Here is a 17,011-nt window from a genome sequence, read left to right on the forward strand (position 1 = left end):
GGGACAAAATTGCAGAAATTTTCTTTATTTTGGGTCAAACTGCAGAAATTTTTCTTATTTTGGGGTAAAAATGCAGTAATGCTTCTAATTTTGGGGCAATAATTCAGAAATTCCCCTAATTTTGGGGCAAAAAGGCAGAAATTCCCTTTATTGTGGGGCAAAATTGCTGAAATTTCCCTTTTTATAGACATAATTGCAGAAATTTCCCTTATCTTGGGGCAGAATTGCAGAAATTTCCCTTATTTTGGGCAAAATTGCAGAAATTCCCCTAATTTTGTGTCAAAATTGCAGAAATTCCCATTATTTTGAGGCAAAAATGCAGAAATTCCACTTTATTTTAATGCAAAATTGCAGAAATTCCCCTTATTTGGGGCAAAAAGGCAGAAATTTCCCTTATTTGGGGCAAAATTGCAGAAATTTCACTTATCATGGGACAGAAATCCAGAAATTTCCCTTATTTCGGGTCCAAAAGGCAGTAATTCCGCTAATTTGGGGGCAAATTGCAGAAATTAAACTTATTTTAGGGAAAAAGACTGAAATTCCCCTTATTTTTTCCAAAAAGACAGAAATACTTCTTATGTTAGGGCAAAAAGGCAGAAATTCCAATTAATTTTAAGCAAAAATGCAGAATTTTCCCTTATTTAGGGGCAAAAACCCAGTAATGCCCCTAATTGTGGGGCAAAGAGCAGAAATTCCCCTAATTTTGGGGCAAAAAGGCAGAAATTCCCCTTATTGTGGGGCAAAATTGCTGAAATTTCCCTTTTTGGAGACAAAATTGCAGAAATTTCCCTTATTTTGGGGCAAAATTGCAGAAATTTCTTTTATCTTGGGAAAAATGCAGAAATTTCCATTTTTTGGGACAAAATTGCAGAAATTTCCCTTATTTTGGGGCAAAATTGCAGAAATTTCTTTTATCTTGGGGAAAAATGCAGAAATTCCCCTTATTTCGGGTCAAAAAGGCAGAAATTCCGCTTATTTGGGGTCAAAAATGCAGAAATTACCCTTATTTTAGGGCAAAAAGACTGAAATTCCCCATATTTTGTGCCAGAAAAACAGAAATTCTTATTTTAGGGCAAAAAGGAAGAAATTCCACTTAATTTTGGACAAAAATGCAGAAATTTCCCTTATTTGGGGCAAAAAGAAAGTAATGCCCCTAATTTTGTGTCAAAAAGGCAGAAATTCCCCTAATTTTGGAGCAAAATTGCAGAAATTTCCCTTATTTTTGGGCAAAATTGCAGTAAATCCCCTAATTTTGTGTCAAAATTCCAGAAATTCCCTTAATTTTGGGGCAAAATTGCAGAAATTCCCATTATTTGGGGGCAAAAATGCTGAACTTCCCCTTATTTTGGAGGAAAAATGCAGAAATTTTCCTTATTTTAGGGCAAAAAGACAGAAATTCTCTTTATCAGGGCAAAAATACAGAAATTCCCCTTAATTTGGGGCAAAAATGCAGAAATGCCCCTTATTTTGGGCCAAATAAGCAGAAATTTCCCTTATTTTGGAGCAAAAGGATAGAAATTTAACTTATTTTAGGATAAAATTGCAGAAATTTCCCTTATTTTGTGGCAAAAATACAGAAATTCCCATTATTTTGGGGTAAAAAGGCAGAAATTTCCCTTATTTTGGAATAAAATTGCAGAAATTTCCCATATTTTGGGGCAAAAATGCAGTAATGCTTCTAATTTGGGGGCAAAATTCAGAAATTTCACAAATTTTGAGTCAAAAAGGCAGAAGTTTCTCTTATTTTGGGAAAAAAATGCAGAAATTTCCCTCTTTATGGGACAAAATTGCAGAAATTTTCTTTGTTTTGGGTCAAACTGCAGAAATTTTTCTTATTTTGGGGTAAAAATGCAGTAATGCTTTTTGTTCACAAATACACATGTTTTATCCTCCCACTCCACAAGGGCATCATCTTTCCAGTTACTTTCTTGTCCCTCCACTTGTCAAGGTTTGTAACATCTGCAGTTTACTCTGTAACTAGAATTAAGTATTCTCTTTAAAGAAGAAAGCCATAGTTGGTCCATTTGCCTTACTACCAGGGTGTAGTCAATTCCTGTGAAACTGGACTTTCTTTTCTTTGGAACCAGTGTCTTTTTGGCGGGAACATCTTCACATAGTCCCACTATTTTTTTTTTTTTTTTTTTTTTTTTTTTTTTTCAAAATCCTGCCGTCATATTTGGAAGTTTTCCTGTAGTCTGGCTTTGACCCGATGTTTCAATATAGCCTCTTGTGGGAAGAGATGCATGCTTTTAAGATCACATTCTTGATATAACAGGCCTCTTATTCAATTCAATGTCTAGTTCACAGTCCAGTACTCTTAAAAATTAATTCAGAACCCAAGTTTGAGGTAAATCTGTGTTCTTGAAAACTTAACATTCCTTTCACATTATGCATCCTGTGCCCTTTGCCATATCCTAAGATTTGCCAGGTGTTTGCTGATGTGTAGTTCCTTGAATACTTTCTTGTTTACCTCCTCTGCTGCTGGAACACAATATCTTTGTTCTAAATCGACCCAGGTAGCTTCTAAATCCCACCTCCAATTCCCAGGAAGGGGAAGTGGTGAGCAGACCGCCCGAGAGCGAGCCTGTTCTCGCGAGACTGCACGTTCTTCTCGCGCATCCCTGAAGGTGCCACAGGGCGGCCTGCCATCTAGCGGTCCCGGTTGGCGCGCAATGCAGACGCGGCTCTAAATGTGTACCTGCAAGCAGATGTTGAGGATCACTGAGCCCGCGATGTAGAAGTACGGGAAGTTCATTCGCAGCTGCCAGGACAACTCAAAGAAGGCGAGCAGGGTGCGAGAGAGCACCTTGCAGAAAACACCGTACGGGGTAGCGGCCGCAGGGCCCACAGCCCTGACCGCCAGGGCGGACGGGAAGTCGGCGGGGACCATGGCGTTGTCCCACTAGGTCGAGGTTCTCCAAAGCTTCGCGCACTCCCAAGCCGGACCGAGCCGTGGCCTGGATGAAGCGGCCACCGCTTCAGTCTCAACGCCATCGGCCGCTGCTCCCTCCCAGGTGGCACCTCTCAATACCTTTATCATTCCTTTTCTCACCTTTTTTATCATTTCGTTTTATCCCTCATTACAGTTTTACTTTATGTCATAGCGACATTCATATTTTTATACATCGGTATAAAATGTAGAGAAACACTCACTTGTTCTTCAGTATTTATAAGCATGCTTTTCTTTGATATTTATGCAATTCATATACAATAATTAATGGTAAATCAGCTTGAAATGTTTCTTTAATGACATACTTGGGGTTTTCATAAATGTTAGTATACTAACTGCAGATACCTGTACCATTTTTATTCTGATACCTTTATAGTAAGTATCAACAAAAGCCTTTGATAGAGTACTGTACAATAGGATATGGCCCAATGTCAATCTGTACTTTTTACTAGTAAAGGGACTTGAAATATCACATTTTCTCTATGATGTCTGCAAGGGCTCAAGTATCTCACTCCCACCTAGATCACCTTAACTTGACAAACCTGAGGTATTTTTTACCCAGAAAGGCAGGCTAAATTCATATAAATTAAACCCAACCACAACCAATAACGCCTAACCCTATACCCTAACCCTAAACCCTATACCTAACACAAGGCTTTTTTTTTTAAATTTATTTACTTCATGTGTGTGGGCATACTGTTGCTGTTTTCAGACACACCAGAAGAAGACATCAGATCCCATTACAGATGGTTGTGAGCCACCACGTAGTTGCTGGGAATTGAACTCGGGACCTTTGGAAGAGCAGTCAGTGCTCTTAACTGTTAAGTTATTTCTCCAGCACAACACAGGCAGTTTAAACCATTGAAGACTTTCTGTTTTACTTCTAGGTATATATAGTCCTTGCTACTCATTAACAGTTATTTTTCACTAAGAATAGATCCTTCTTCATCTACTTAATTGCTAGTTTTCAATTATTGTTAAGGGATTCAAGACATGTGATTAAACACATTAACTGTGAAACTTTCTATTTTTCTGTCTGAGAAAATATAGAAACTCATCGTAATGTTGATCCCATTCTTTAATAAAATATATGCATTAGTAACCATGCAACAGACTTAAGTAACAGAAATTCCCTTTATTGTGGGGCAAAATTGCTGAAATTTCCCTTTTTATAGACATAATTGCAGAAATTTCCCTTATCTTGGGGCAAAATTGCAGAAATTTCCCTTATTTTGGGCAAAATTGCAGAAATTCCCCAAATTTTATGTCAAAATTGCAAAAATTCCCATTATTTTGAGGCAAAAATGCAGAAATTCCACTTTATTTTAATGCAAAATTGCAGAAATTCCCCTTATTTGGGGCAAAAAGGCAGAAATTTCCTTTATTTGGGGAAAAAATTGCAGAAATTTCACTTATCATGGGACAGAAATCCAGAAATTTCCCTTATTTCGGGTCCAAAAGGCAGTAATTCCGCTAATTTGGGGGCAAATTGCAGAAATTAAACTTATTTTAGGGAAAAAGACTGAAATTCCCCTTATTTTTTCCAAAAAGACAGAAATACTTCTTATTTTAGGCCAAAAAGGCAGAAATTCCAATTAATTTTAAGCAAAAATGCAGTATTTTCCCTTATTTAGGGGCAAAAACCCAGTAATGCCCCTAATTTTGGGGCAAAAAGCAGAAATTCCCCTAATTATGGGGCAAAAAGGCAGAAATTCCCCTTATTTGGGGCAAAAAGACATTAATGCCCCTAATTTTGTGTCAAAAAGGCAGAAATTCCCCTAATTTTGTGTCAAAATTGCAGAAATTCCCATTATTTTGAGGCAAAAATGCAGAAATTCCACTTTATTTTAATGCAAAATTGCAGAAATTCCCATTATTTGGGGCAAAAAGGCAGAAATTCCCCTTATTGTGGGGCAAAATTGCTGAAATTTCCCTTTTTGGAGACAAAATTGCAGAAATTTCCCTTATTTTGGGTCAAAATTGTATAATTTTCCCTTATCTTGGGGCAAAAATGAGAAATTCCCCTTATTTCGGGTCAAAAATGAAGAAATTCCGCTTATTTGGGGTCAAAAATGCAGAAATAACCCTTATTTTAGGGCAAAAAGACTGAAATTCCTCTTATTTTGTGCCAAAAGGGCAGAAATTCTTATTTTAGGTCAAAAAGGCAGAAATTCCAGTTAATTTTGGGCAAAAATGCAGAAATTTCCCTTATTTGGGGCAAAAAGACTTTAATGCCCCTAATTTTGTGTCAAAAAGGCAGAAATTCCCCTAATTTTGGAGCAAAATTGCAGAAATTTCCCTTATTTTGGGGCAAAATTGCAGTAATATCCCTAATTTTGTGTCAAAAAGGCAGAAATTCCCCTAATTTTGGAGCAAAATTGCAGAAATTTCCCTTATTTTGGGGCAAAATTGCAGTAATACCCCTAATTTTGGAACAAAAAGGCAGAAATTCCTCTTCTTTTGGGGCAAAAAGGTAGAAATTCCACTTATTTTCGAGCAAAATTGCATGATTTTCCCTTATTATTGGGCAAAAAGGAAGTAATGCCCCTAATTTGGGGGCAAAAAGGCAGAAATTCCCCTAATTTTGGGGCAAAATGCAGAAATTCTCCTTTTTGGGGGGCAAAAATGCAGAAATTTCCATTTTTGAGACAAAAATGCAGAAATTTCCCTTATTTTGGGGCAAAATTGCAGAAATTTCTTTTATCTTGGGGAATAATGCAGAAATTCCCCCTATTTCGGGTCAAAAAGGCAGAAATTCTGCTTATTTGGGGTCAAAAATGCAGAAATTACCCTTATTTTAGGGCAAAAAGACTGAAATTCCCCATATTTTGTGCCAAAAAAAAACAGAAATTCTTATTTTAGGGCAAAAAGGAAGAAATTCCACTTAATTTTGGACAAAAATGCAGAAATTTCCCTTATTTGGGGCAAAAAGACAGTAATGCCCCTAATTTTGTGTCAAAAAGGCAGAAATTCCCCTAATTTTTGAGCACAATTGCAGAAATTTCCATTATTTTGGGGCAAAATTGCAGTAATTTTCCTAATTTTGTGTCAAAATTCCAGAAATTCCCTTTATTTTGGGGCAAAATTGCAGAAATTCCCCTTATTTGGGGGCAAAAATGCTGAAATTCCCCTTATTTTGGAGCAAAAATGCAGAAATTTTCCTTATTTTAGGGCAAAAAACAGAAATTCTTTTTATTTCAGGGCAAAAATACAGAAATTCCCCTTATTTTGGGGCAAAAATGCAGAAATTCCCCTTATTTTGGGCCAAATAGGCAGAAATTTCCCTTATTTTGGAGCAAAAGGATAGAAATTTAACTTATTTTAGGATAAAATTGCAGAAATTTCTCTTATTTTGGGGCAAAAATGCAGAAATTCCCATTATTTGGGGGTAAAAAGGCAGAAATTTCCCTTATTTTGGAATAAAATTGCAGAAATTTCCCATATTTTGGGGCAAAAATGCAGTAATGCTTCTAATTTGGGGGCAAAATTCAGAAATTTCACAAATTTTGAGTCAAAAAGGCAGAAGTTTCTCTTATTTTGGGAAAAAAATGCAGAAATTTCCCTCTTTATGGGACAAAATTGCAGAAATTTTCTTTGTTTTGGGTCAAACTGCAGAAATTTTTCTTATTTTGGGGTAAAAATGCAGTAATGCTTCTCATTTTGGGGCAATAATTCAGAAATTCCCCTAATTTTGGGGCAAAAAGGCAGAAATTCCCTTTATTGTGGGGCAAAATTGCTGAAATTTCCCTTTTTATAGACATAATTGCAGAAATTTCCCTTATCTTGGGGCAAAATTGCAGAAATTTCCCTTATTTTGGGCAAAATTGCAGAAATTCCCCTAATTTTGTGTCAAAATTGCAGAAATTCCCATTATTTTGAGGCAAAAATGCAGAAATTCCACTTTATTTTAATGCAAAATTGCAGAAATTCCCCTTATTTGGGGCAAAAAGGCAGAAATTTCCCTTATTTGGGGCAAAATTGCAGAAATTTCACTTATCATGGGACAGAAATCCAGAAATTTCCCTTATTTCGGGTCCAAAAGGCAGTAATTCCGCTAATTTGGGGGCAAATTGCAGAAATTAAACTTATTTTAGGGAAAAAGACTGAAATTCCCCTTATTTTTTCCAAAAAGACAGAAATACTTCTTATGTTAGGGCAAAAAGGCAGAAATTCCAATTAATTTTAAGCAAAAATGCAGAATTTTCCCTTATTTAGGGGCAAAAACCCAGTAATGCCCCTAATTGTGGGGCAAAGAGCAGAAATTCCCCTAATTTTGGGGCAAAAAGGCAGAAATTCCCCTTATTGTGGGGCAAAATTGCTGAAATTTCCCTTTTTGGAGACAAAATTGCAGAAATTTCCCTTATTTTGGGGCAAAATTGCAGAAATTTCTTTTATCTTGGGAAAAATGCAGAAATTTCCATTTTTTGGGACAAAATTGCAGAAATTTCCCTTATTTTGTGGCAAAATTGCAGAAATTTCTTTTATCTTGGGGAAAAATGCAGAAATTCCCCTTATTTCGGGTCAAAAAGGCAGAAATTCCGCTTATTTGGGGTCAAAAATGCAGAAATTACCCTTATTTTAGGGCAAAAAGACTGAAATTCCCCATATTTTGTGCCAGAAAAACAGAAATTCTTATTTTAGGGCAAAAAGGAAGAAATTCCACTTAATTTTGGACAAAAATGCAGAAATTTCCCTTATTTGGGGCAAAAAGAAAGTAATGCCCCTAATTTTGTGTCAAAAAGGCAGAAATTCCCCTAATTTTGGAGCAAAATTGCAGAAATTTCCCTTATTTTTGGGCAAAATTGCAGTAAATCCCCTAATTTTGTGTCAAAATTCCAGAAATTCCCTTAATTTTGGGGCAAAATTGCAGAAATTCCCATTATTTGGGGGCAAAAATGCTGAACTTCCCCTTATTTTGGAGGAAAAATGCAGAAATTTTCCTTATTTTAGGGCAAAAAGACAGAAATTCTCTTTATCAGGGCAAAAATACAGAAATTCCCCTTAATTTGGGGCAAAAATGCAGAAATGCCCCTTATTTTGGGCCAAATAAGCAGAAATTTCCCTTATTTTGGAGCAAAAGGATAGAAATTTAACTTATTTTAGGATAAAATTGCAGAAATTTCCCTTATTTTGTGGCAAAAATACAGAAATTCCCATTATTTTGGGGTAAAAAGGCAGAAATTTCCCTTATTTTGGAATAAAATTGCAGAAATTTCCCATATTTTGGGGCAAAAATGCAGTAATGCTTCTAATTTGGGGGCAAAATTCAGAAATTTCACAAATTTTGAGTCAAAAAGGCAGAAGTTTCTCTTATTTTGGGAAAAAAATGCAGAAATTTCCCTCTTTATGGGACAAAATTGCAGAAATTTTCTTTGTTTTGGGTCAAACTGCAGAAATTTTTCTTATTTTGGGGTAAAAATGCAGTAATGCTTTTTGTTCACAAATACACATGTTTTATCCTCCCACTCCCCAAGGGCATCATCTTTCCAGTTACTTTCTTGTCCCTCCACTTGTCAAGGTTTGTAACATCTGCAGTTTACTCTGTAACTAGAATTAAGTATTCTCTTTAAAGAAGAAAGCCATAGTTGGTCCATTTGCCTTACTACCAGGGTGTAGTCAATTCCTGTGAAACTGGACTTTCTTTTCTTTGGAACCAGTGTCTTTTTGGCGGGAACATCTTCACATAGTCCCACTATTTTTTTTTTTTTTTTTTTTTTTTTTTTTTTTTTCAAAATCCTGCCGTCATATTTGGAAGTTTTCCTGTAGTCTGGCTTTGACCCGATGTTTCAATATAGCCTCTTGTGGGAAGAGATGCATGCTTTTAAGATCACATTCTTGATATAACAGGCCTCTTATTCAATTCAATGTCTAGTTCACAGTCCAGTACTCTTAAAAATTAATTCAGAACCCAAGTTTGAGGTAAATCTGTGTTCTTGAAAACTTAACATTCCTTTCACATTATGCATCCTGTGCCCTTTGCCATATCCTAAGATTTGCCAGGTGTTTGCTGATGTGTAGTTCCTTGAATACTTTCTTGTTTACCTCCTCTGCTGCTGGAACACAATATCTTTGTTCTAAATCGACCCAGGTAGCTTCTAAATCCCACCTCCAATTCCCAGGAAGGGGAAGTGGTGAGCAGACCGCCCGAGAGCGAGCCTGCTCTCGCGAGACTGCACGTTCTTCTCGCGCATCCCTGAAGGTGCCACAGGGCGGCCTGCCATCTAGCGGTCCCGGTTGGCGCGCAATGCAGACGCGGCTCTAAATGTGTACCTGCAAGCAGATGTTGAGGATCACTGAGCCCGCGATGTAGAAGTACGGGAAGTTCATTCGCAGCTGCCAGGACAACTCAAAGAAGGCGAGCAGGGTGCGAGAGAGCACCTTGCAGAAAACACCGTACGGGGTAGCGGCCGCAGGGCCCACAGCCCTGACCGCCAGGGCGGACGGGAAGTCGGCGGGGACCATGGCGTTGTCCCACTAGGTCGAGGTTCTCCAAAGCTTCGCGCACTCCCAAGCCGGACCGAGCCGTGGCCTGGATGAAGCGGCCACCGCTTCAGTCTCAACGCCATCGGCCGCTGCTCCCTCCCAGGTGGCACCTCTCAATACCTTTATCATTCCTTTTCTCACCTTTTTTATCATTTCGTTTTATCCCTCATTACAGTTTTACTTTATGTCATAGCGACATTCATATTTTTATACATCGGTATAAAATGTAGAGAAACACTCACTTGTTCTTCAGTATTTATAAGCATGCTTTTCTTTGATATTTATGCAATTCATATACAATAATTAATGGTAAATCAGCTTGAAATGTTTCTTTAATGACATACTTGGGGTTTTCATAAATGTTAGTATACTAACTGCAGATACCTGTACCATTTTTATTCTGATACCTTTATAGTAAGTATCAACAAAAGCCTTTGATAGAGTACTGTACAATAGGATATGGCCCAATGTCAATCTGTACTTTTTACTAGTAAAGGGACTTGAAATATCACATTTTCTCTATGATGTCTGCAAGGGCTCAAGTATCTCACTCCCACCTAGATCACCTTAACTTGACAAACCTGAGGTATTTTTTACCCAGAAAGGCAGGCTAAATTCATATAAATTAAACCCAACCACAACCAATAACGCCTAACCCTATACCCTAACCCTAAACCCTATACCTAACACAAGGCTTTTTTTTTTAAATTTATTTACTTCATGTGTGTGGGCATACTGTTGCTGTTTTCAGACACACCAGAAGAAGACATCAGATCCCATTACAGATGGTTGTGAGCCACCACGTAGTTGCTGGGAATTGAACTCGGGACCTTTGGAAGAGCAGTCAGTGCTCTTAACTGTTAAGTTATTTCTCCAGCACAACACAGGCAGTTTAAACCATTGAAGACTTTCTGTTTTACTTCTAGGTATATATAGTCCTTGCTACTCATTAACAGTTATTTTTCACTAAGAATAGATCCTTCTTCATCTACTTAATTGCTAGTTTTCAATTATTGTTAAGGGATTCAAGACATGTGATTAAACACATTAACTGTGAAACTTTCTATTTTTCTGTCTGAGAAAATATAGAAACTCATCGTAATGTTGATCCCATTCTTTAATAAAATATATGCATTAGTAACCATGCAACAGACTTAAGTAACAGAAATTCCCTTTATTGTGGGGCAAAATTGCTGAAATTTCCCTTTTTATAGACATAATTGCAGAAATTTCCCTTATCTTGGGGCAAAATTGCAGAAATTTCCCTTATTTTGGGCAAAATTGCAGAAATTCCCCAAATTTTGTGTCAAAATTGCAAAAATTCCCATTATTTTGAGGCAAAAATGCAGAAATTCCACTTTATTTTAATGCAAAATTGCAGAAATTCCCCTTATTTGGGGCAAAAAGGCAGAAATTTCCTTTATTTGGGGAAAAAATTGCAGAAATTTCACTTATCATGGGACAGAAATCCAGAAATTTCCCTTATTTCGGGTCCAAAAGGCAGTAATTCCGCTAATTTGGGGGCAAATTGCAGAAATTAAACTTATTTTAGGGAAAAAGACTGAAATTCCCCTTATTTTTTCCAAAAAGACAGAAATACTTCTTATTTTAGGCCAAAAAGGCAGAAATTCCAATTAATTTTAAGCAAAAATGCAGTATTTTCCCTTATTTAGGGGCAAAAACCCAGTAATGCCCCTAATTTTGGGGCAAAAAGCAGAAATTCCCCTAATTATGGGGCAAAAAGGCAGAAATTCCCCTTATTTGGGGCAAAAAGACAGTAATGCCCCTAATTTTGGGTCAAAAAGGCAGAAATTCCCCTAATTTTTGAGCAAAATTGCAGAAATTTCCCTTATTTTGGGGCAAAATTGCAGTAATTCCCCTAATTTTCTGTCACAATTGCAGAAATTCCCTTTATTTTAGGGCAAAATTGCAGAAAATCCCCATTATTTTGGAGCAAAATTGCAGTAATACCCCTAATTTTGGATCAAAAGGCAGAAATTCCCCTTCTTTTGGGGCAAAAAGGTAGAAATTCCACTTATTTTGGAGCAAAATTGCATAATTTTCCGTTATTATTTGGCAAAAAGGAAGTAATGCCCCTAATTTGGGGGCAATAAGGCAGAAATTCCCCTAATTTTGGGGCAAAATGCAGAAATTCTCCTTATTTTGGGGCAAAAATGCAGAAATTTCCATTTTGTGGGACAAAATTGCAGAAATTTCCCTTATTTGGGGCAAAAAGAAAGTAATGCTCCTAATTTTGTGTCAAAAAGGCAGAAATTCCCCTAATTTTGGAGCAAAATTGCAGAAATTTCCCTTATTTTGAGGCAAAATTGCAGTAATTCCCCTAATTTTGTGTCAAAATTCCAGAAATTCCCTTTATTTTGGGGAAAAATTGCAGAAATTCCCATTATTTGGGGGCAAAAATGCTGAACTTCCCCTTATTTTGGAGGAAAAATGCAGAAATTTTCCTTATTTTAGGGCAAAAAGACAGAAATTCTCTTTATCAGGGCAAAAATACAGAAATTCCCCTTAATTTGGGGCAAAAATGCAGAAATGCCCCTTATTTTGGGCCAAATAGGCAGAAATTTCCCTTATTATGGAGCAAAAGGATAGAAATTTAACTTATTTTAGGATAAAATTGCAGAAATTTCCCTTATTTTGTGGCAAAAATGCAGAAATTCCCATTATTTTGGGGTAAAAAGGCAGAAATTTCCCTTATTTTGGAATAAAATTGCAGAAATTTCCCATATTTTGGGGCAAAAATGCAGTAATGCTTCTAATTTGGGGGCAAAATTCAGAAATTTCACAAATTTTGAGTCAAATAGGCAGAAGTTTCTCTTATTTTGGGAAAAAAATGCAGTAATTTCCCTCTTTATGGGACAAAATTGCAGAAATTTTCTTTATTTTGGGTCAAACTGCAGAAATTTTTCTTATTTTGGGGTAAAAATGCAGTAATGCTTCTCATTTTGGGGCAATAATTCAGAAATTCCCCTAATTTTGGGGCAAAAAGGCAGAAATTCCCTTTATTGTGGGGCAAAATTGCTGAAATTTCTCTTTTTATGGACATAATTGCAGAAATTTCCCTTATCTTGGGGCAAAATTGCAGAAATTTCCCTTATTTTGGGCAAAATTGCAGAAATTCCCCTAATTTTGTGTCAAAATTGCAGAAATTCCCATTATTTTGAGGCAAAAAATGCAGAAATTCCACTTTATTTTAATGCAAAATTGCAGAAATTCCCATTTTTTGGGGCAAAAATGCAGAAATTTTTATTATTTTAGCGCAAAAAGACAGAAATTCTTTTTATTTCAGGGCAAAAATACAGAAATTCCCCTTATTTTGGGGCAAAAATGCAGAAATTCCCCTTATTTTGGGCCAAATAGGCAGAAATTTCTCTTATTTTGGAGCAAAAGGATAGAAATTTAACTTATTTTAGGATAAAATTGCAGAAATTTCCCTTATTTTGTGGCAAAAATGCAGAAATTCTCATTATTTTGGGGTAAAAAGGCAGAAATTTCCCTTATTTTGGAATAAAATTGCAGAAATTTCCCATATTTTGGGGCAAAGATTCAGTAATGCTTCAAATTTGTGGGCAAAATTCAGAAATTTCACAAATTTTGAGTCAAAAAGGCAGAAGTTTCTCTTATTTTGGGAAAAAATGCAGAAATTTCCCTCTTTATGGGACAAAATTGCAAAAATTTTCTTTATTTTGGGTCAAACTGCAGAAATTTTTCTTATTTTGGGGTAAAAATGCAGCAATGCTTCTCATTTTGGGGCAATAATTCAGAAATTCCCCTATTTTGGGGCAAAAAGGCAGAAATTCCCTTTATTGTGGGGCAAAATTGCTGACATTTCCCTTTTTATGGACATAATTGCAGAAATTTCCCTTATCTTGGGGCAAAATTGCAGAAATTTCCCTTATTTTGGGCAAAATTGCAGAAATTCCCCTAATTTTGTGTCAAAATTGCAGAAATTCCCATTATTTTGAGGCAAAAATGCAGAAATTCCACTTTATTTTAATGCAAAATTGCAGAAATTCCCCTTATTTGGGGCAAAAGGCAGAAATTTCTTTTATTTTGGGGCAAAATTGCAGAAATTTCACTTATCATGGGACAGAAATCCAGAAATTTCCCTTATTTCGGGTCCAAAAGGCAGTAATTCCGCTAATTTGGGGGCAAATTGCAGAAATTAAACTTATTTTAGGGAAAAAGACTGAAATTCCCCTTATTTTTTCCAAAAAGACAGAAATACTTCTTATTTTAGGGCAAAAAGGCAGAAATTCCAATTAATTTTAAGCAAAAATGCAGAATTTTCCCTTATTTAGGGGCAAAAACCCAGTAATGCCCCTAATTGTGGGGCAAAGAGCAGAAATTCCCCTAATTTTGGGGCAAAAAGGCAGAAATTCCCCTTATTGTGGGGCAAAATTGCTGAAATTTCCCTTTTTGGAGACAAAATTGCAGAAATTTCCCTTATTTTGGGGCAAAATTGTAGAAATTTCCCTTATATTGGGGCAAAAATGCAGAAATTCCCCCTATTTCGTGTCAAAAATGCAGAAATTCCGCTTATTTGGGGTCAAAAATGCAGAAATAACCCTTATTTTAGGGCAAAAAGACTGAAATTCCTCTTATTTTGGGCCAAAAGGGCAGAAATTCTTATTTTAGGGCAAAAAGGCAGAAATTCCACTTAATTTTGGGCAATAATGCAGATATTTCCCTTATTTGGGGCAAAAAGACAGTAATGCCCCTAATTTTGGGTCAAAAAGGCAGAAATTCCCCTAATTTTGGAGCAAAATTGCAGAAATTTCCCTTATTTTGGGGCAAAATTGCAGTAATTCTCCTAATTTTCTATCAAAATTGCAGATATTCCCTTTATTTTGGGGCAAAAGTGCAGAAATTCCCAATTATTTTGGAGCAAAATTGCAGTAATACCCCTAATTTTGGATCAAAAAGGCAGAAATTCCCCTTCTTTTGGGGCAAAAAGGTAGAAATTCCACTTATTTTCGAGCAAAATTGCATGATTTTCCCTTATTATTGGGCAAAAAAAAAGTAATGCCCCTAATTTGAGGGCAAAAAAGCAGAAATTCCCCTAATTTTGGGGCAAAATGCAGAAATTCTCCTTATTTGGGGGCAAAAATGCAGAAATTTCCATTTTTTGGGACAAAATTGCAGAAATTTCCCTTATTTTGGGGCAAAATTGCAGAAATTTCTTTTATCTTGGGGAAAAATGCAGAAATTTCCATTTTTTGGGACAAAATTGAAGAAATTTCCCTTATTTTGGGGCAAAATTGCAGAAATTTCTTTTATCTTGGGGAAAAATGCAGAAATTCCCCCTATTTCGGGTCAAAAAGGCAGAAATTCCGCTTATTTGGGGTCAAAAATGCAGAAATTACCCTGATTTTAGGGCAAAAAGACTGAAATTCTCCATATTTTGTGCCAAAAAAACAGAAATTCTTATTTTAGTGCAAAAAGGAAGAAATTCCACTTAATTTTGGACAAAAATGCAGAAATTTCCCTTATTATGGGCAAAAAGACAGTAATGCCCCTAATTTTGTGTCAAAAAGGCAGAAATTCCCCTAATTTTGGAGCAAAATTGCAGAAATTTCCCTTATTTTGGGGCAAAATTGCAGTAATTCCCCTAATTTTGTGTCAAAATTCCAGAAATTCCCTTAATTTTGGGGCAAAATTGCAGAAATTCCCATTATTTGGGGGCAAAAATGCTGAACTTTTCCTTATTATGGAGGAAAAATGCAGAAATTTTCCTTATTTTAGGGCAAAAAGACAGAAATTCTCTTTATCAGGGCAAAAATACAGAAATTCCCCTTAATTTGGGGCAAAAATGCAGAAATTCCCCTTATTTTGGGCCAAATAGGCAGAAATTTCCCTTATTTGGAGCAAAATAATAGAAATTTAACTTATTTTAGGATAAAATTGCAGAAATTTCCCTTATTTTGTGGCAAAAATGCAGAAATTCCCATTATTTTGGGGTTAAAAGGCAGAAATTTCCCTTATTTGGAGCAAAATAATAGAAATTTAACTTATTTTAGGATAAAATTGCAGAAATTTCCCTTATTTTGTGGCAAAAATGCAGAAATTCCCATTATTTTGGGGTTAAAAGGCAGAAATTTCCCTTCTTTTGGAATAAAATTGCAGAAATTTCCCATATTTTGGGGCAAAAATGCAGTAATGCTTCTAATTTGGGGGCAAAATTCAGAAATTTCACAAATTTTGAGTCAAAAAGGCAGAAGTTTCTCTTATTTTGGGAAAAAAATGCAGAAATTTCCCTCTTTATGGTACAAAATTGCAGAAATTTTCTTTATTTTGGGTCAAACTGCAGAAATTTTTCTTATTTTGGGGTAAAAATGCAGTAATGCTTCTCATTTTGGGGCAATAATTCAGAAATTCCCCTAATTTTGGGGCAAAAAGGCAGAAATTCCCTTTATTGTGGGGCAAAATTGCTGAAATTTCCCTTTTTATGGACATAATTGCAGAAATTTCCCATATCTTGGAGCAAAATTGCAGAAATTTCCCTAATTTTGGGCAAAATTGTAGAAATTCCCCTAATATTGTGTCAAAATTGCAGAAATTCCCATTATTTTGAGGCAAAAATGCAGAAATTCCACTTTATTTTAATGCAAAATTGCAGAAATTCCCCTTATTTGGGGCAAAAAGGCAGAAATTTCCCTTATTTTGGGGCAAAATTGCAGAAATTTCACTTATCATGGGACAGAAATCCAGAAATTTCTCTTATTTCGGGTCCAAAAGGCAGTAATTCCGCTAATTTGGGGGCAAATTGCAGAAATTAAACCTATTTTAGGGATAAAGACAGAAATTCCCCTTATTTTTTCCAAAAAGACAGAAATACTTCTTATTTTAGGGCAAAAAGGCAGAAATTTTAATTAATTTTAAGCAAAAATGCAGAATTTTCCCTTATTTAGGGGCAAAAACCAGGTAATGCCCCTAATTATGGGGCAAAAAGCAGAAATTCCCCTAATTGTTTGGCCAAAAGGCAGAAATTCCCCTTATTGTGGGGAAAAATTGCTGAAATTTCCCTTTTTGGAGACAAAATTGCAGAAATTTCCCTTATTTTGTGGCAAAATTGTAGAAATTTCCCTTATCTTGGGGCAAAAATACCGAAATTCCCCTTATTTCGGGTCAAAAATGCAGAAATTCCGCTTATTTGGAGTCAAAAATGCAGAAATAACCCTTATTTTAGGGCAAAAAGACTGAAATTCCTCTTATTTTGGGCCAAAAGGGCAGAAATTCTTATTTTAGGGAAAAAGCAGAAATTCCAGTTAATTTTGGGCAAAAATGCAGAAATTTCCCTTATTTGGGGCAAAAAGACTTTAATGCCCCTAATTTTGTGTCAAAAAGGCAGAAATTCCCCTAATTTTGGAGCAAAATTGCAGAAATTTCCCTTATTTTGGGGCAAAATTGCAGTAATTCCCCTAATTTTCTGTCAAAATTGCAGATATTCCCTTTATTTTGGGGCAAAATTGCAGAAATTCCCAATTATTTTGGAGCAAAATTGCAGTAATACCCCTAATTTTGGATCAAAAAGGCAGAAATTCCCCTTTTTTGGGGGCA

At 35.9% G+C, this 17,011-nt stretch overlaps 2 protein-coding genes across 2 annotated transcripts; both read right to left on the reverse strand.

The window, feature by feature from the left end:
- Positions 1-2,686: 2,686 nt before the first annotated feature.
- On the reverse strand, positions 2,687-2,890 carry LOC308430866 (small integral membrane protein 10-like protein 1; the record flags this gene model as incomplete). The annotated part of the gene is made up of 1 exon (XM_080930145.1): positions 2,687-2,890. One exon carries the CDS (start codon positions 2,888-2,890, stop codon positions 2,687-2,689), a length of 204 nt encoding a protein of 67 aa, XP_080786271.1.
- Positions 2,891-9,208: 6,318 nt separating this feature from the next.
- Positions 9,209-9,412, reverse strand: LOC308426366 (small integral membrane protein 10-like protein 1; the record flags this gene model as incomplete). The annotated part of the gene is made up of 1 exon (XM_080924089.1): positions 9,209-9,412. One exon carries the CDS (start codon positions 9,410-9,412, stop codon positions 9,209-9,211), a length of 204 nt encoding a protein of 67 aa, XP_080780215.1.
- Positions 9,413-17,011: the final 7,599 nt, after the last annotated feature.

This window comes from Micromys minutus, assembly GCF_963924665.1.
Source record: "Micromys minutus genome assembly, chromosome: 1".
Taxonomy (NCBI): Eukaryota; Metazoa; Chordata; class Mammalia; order Rodentia; family Muridae; genus Micromys; species Micromys minutus.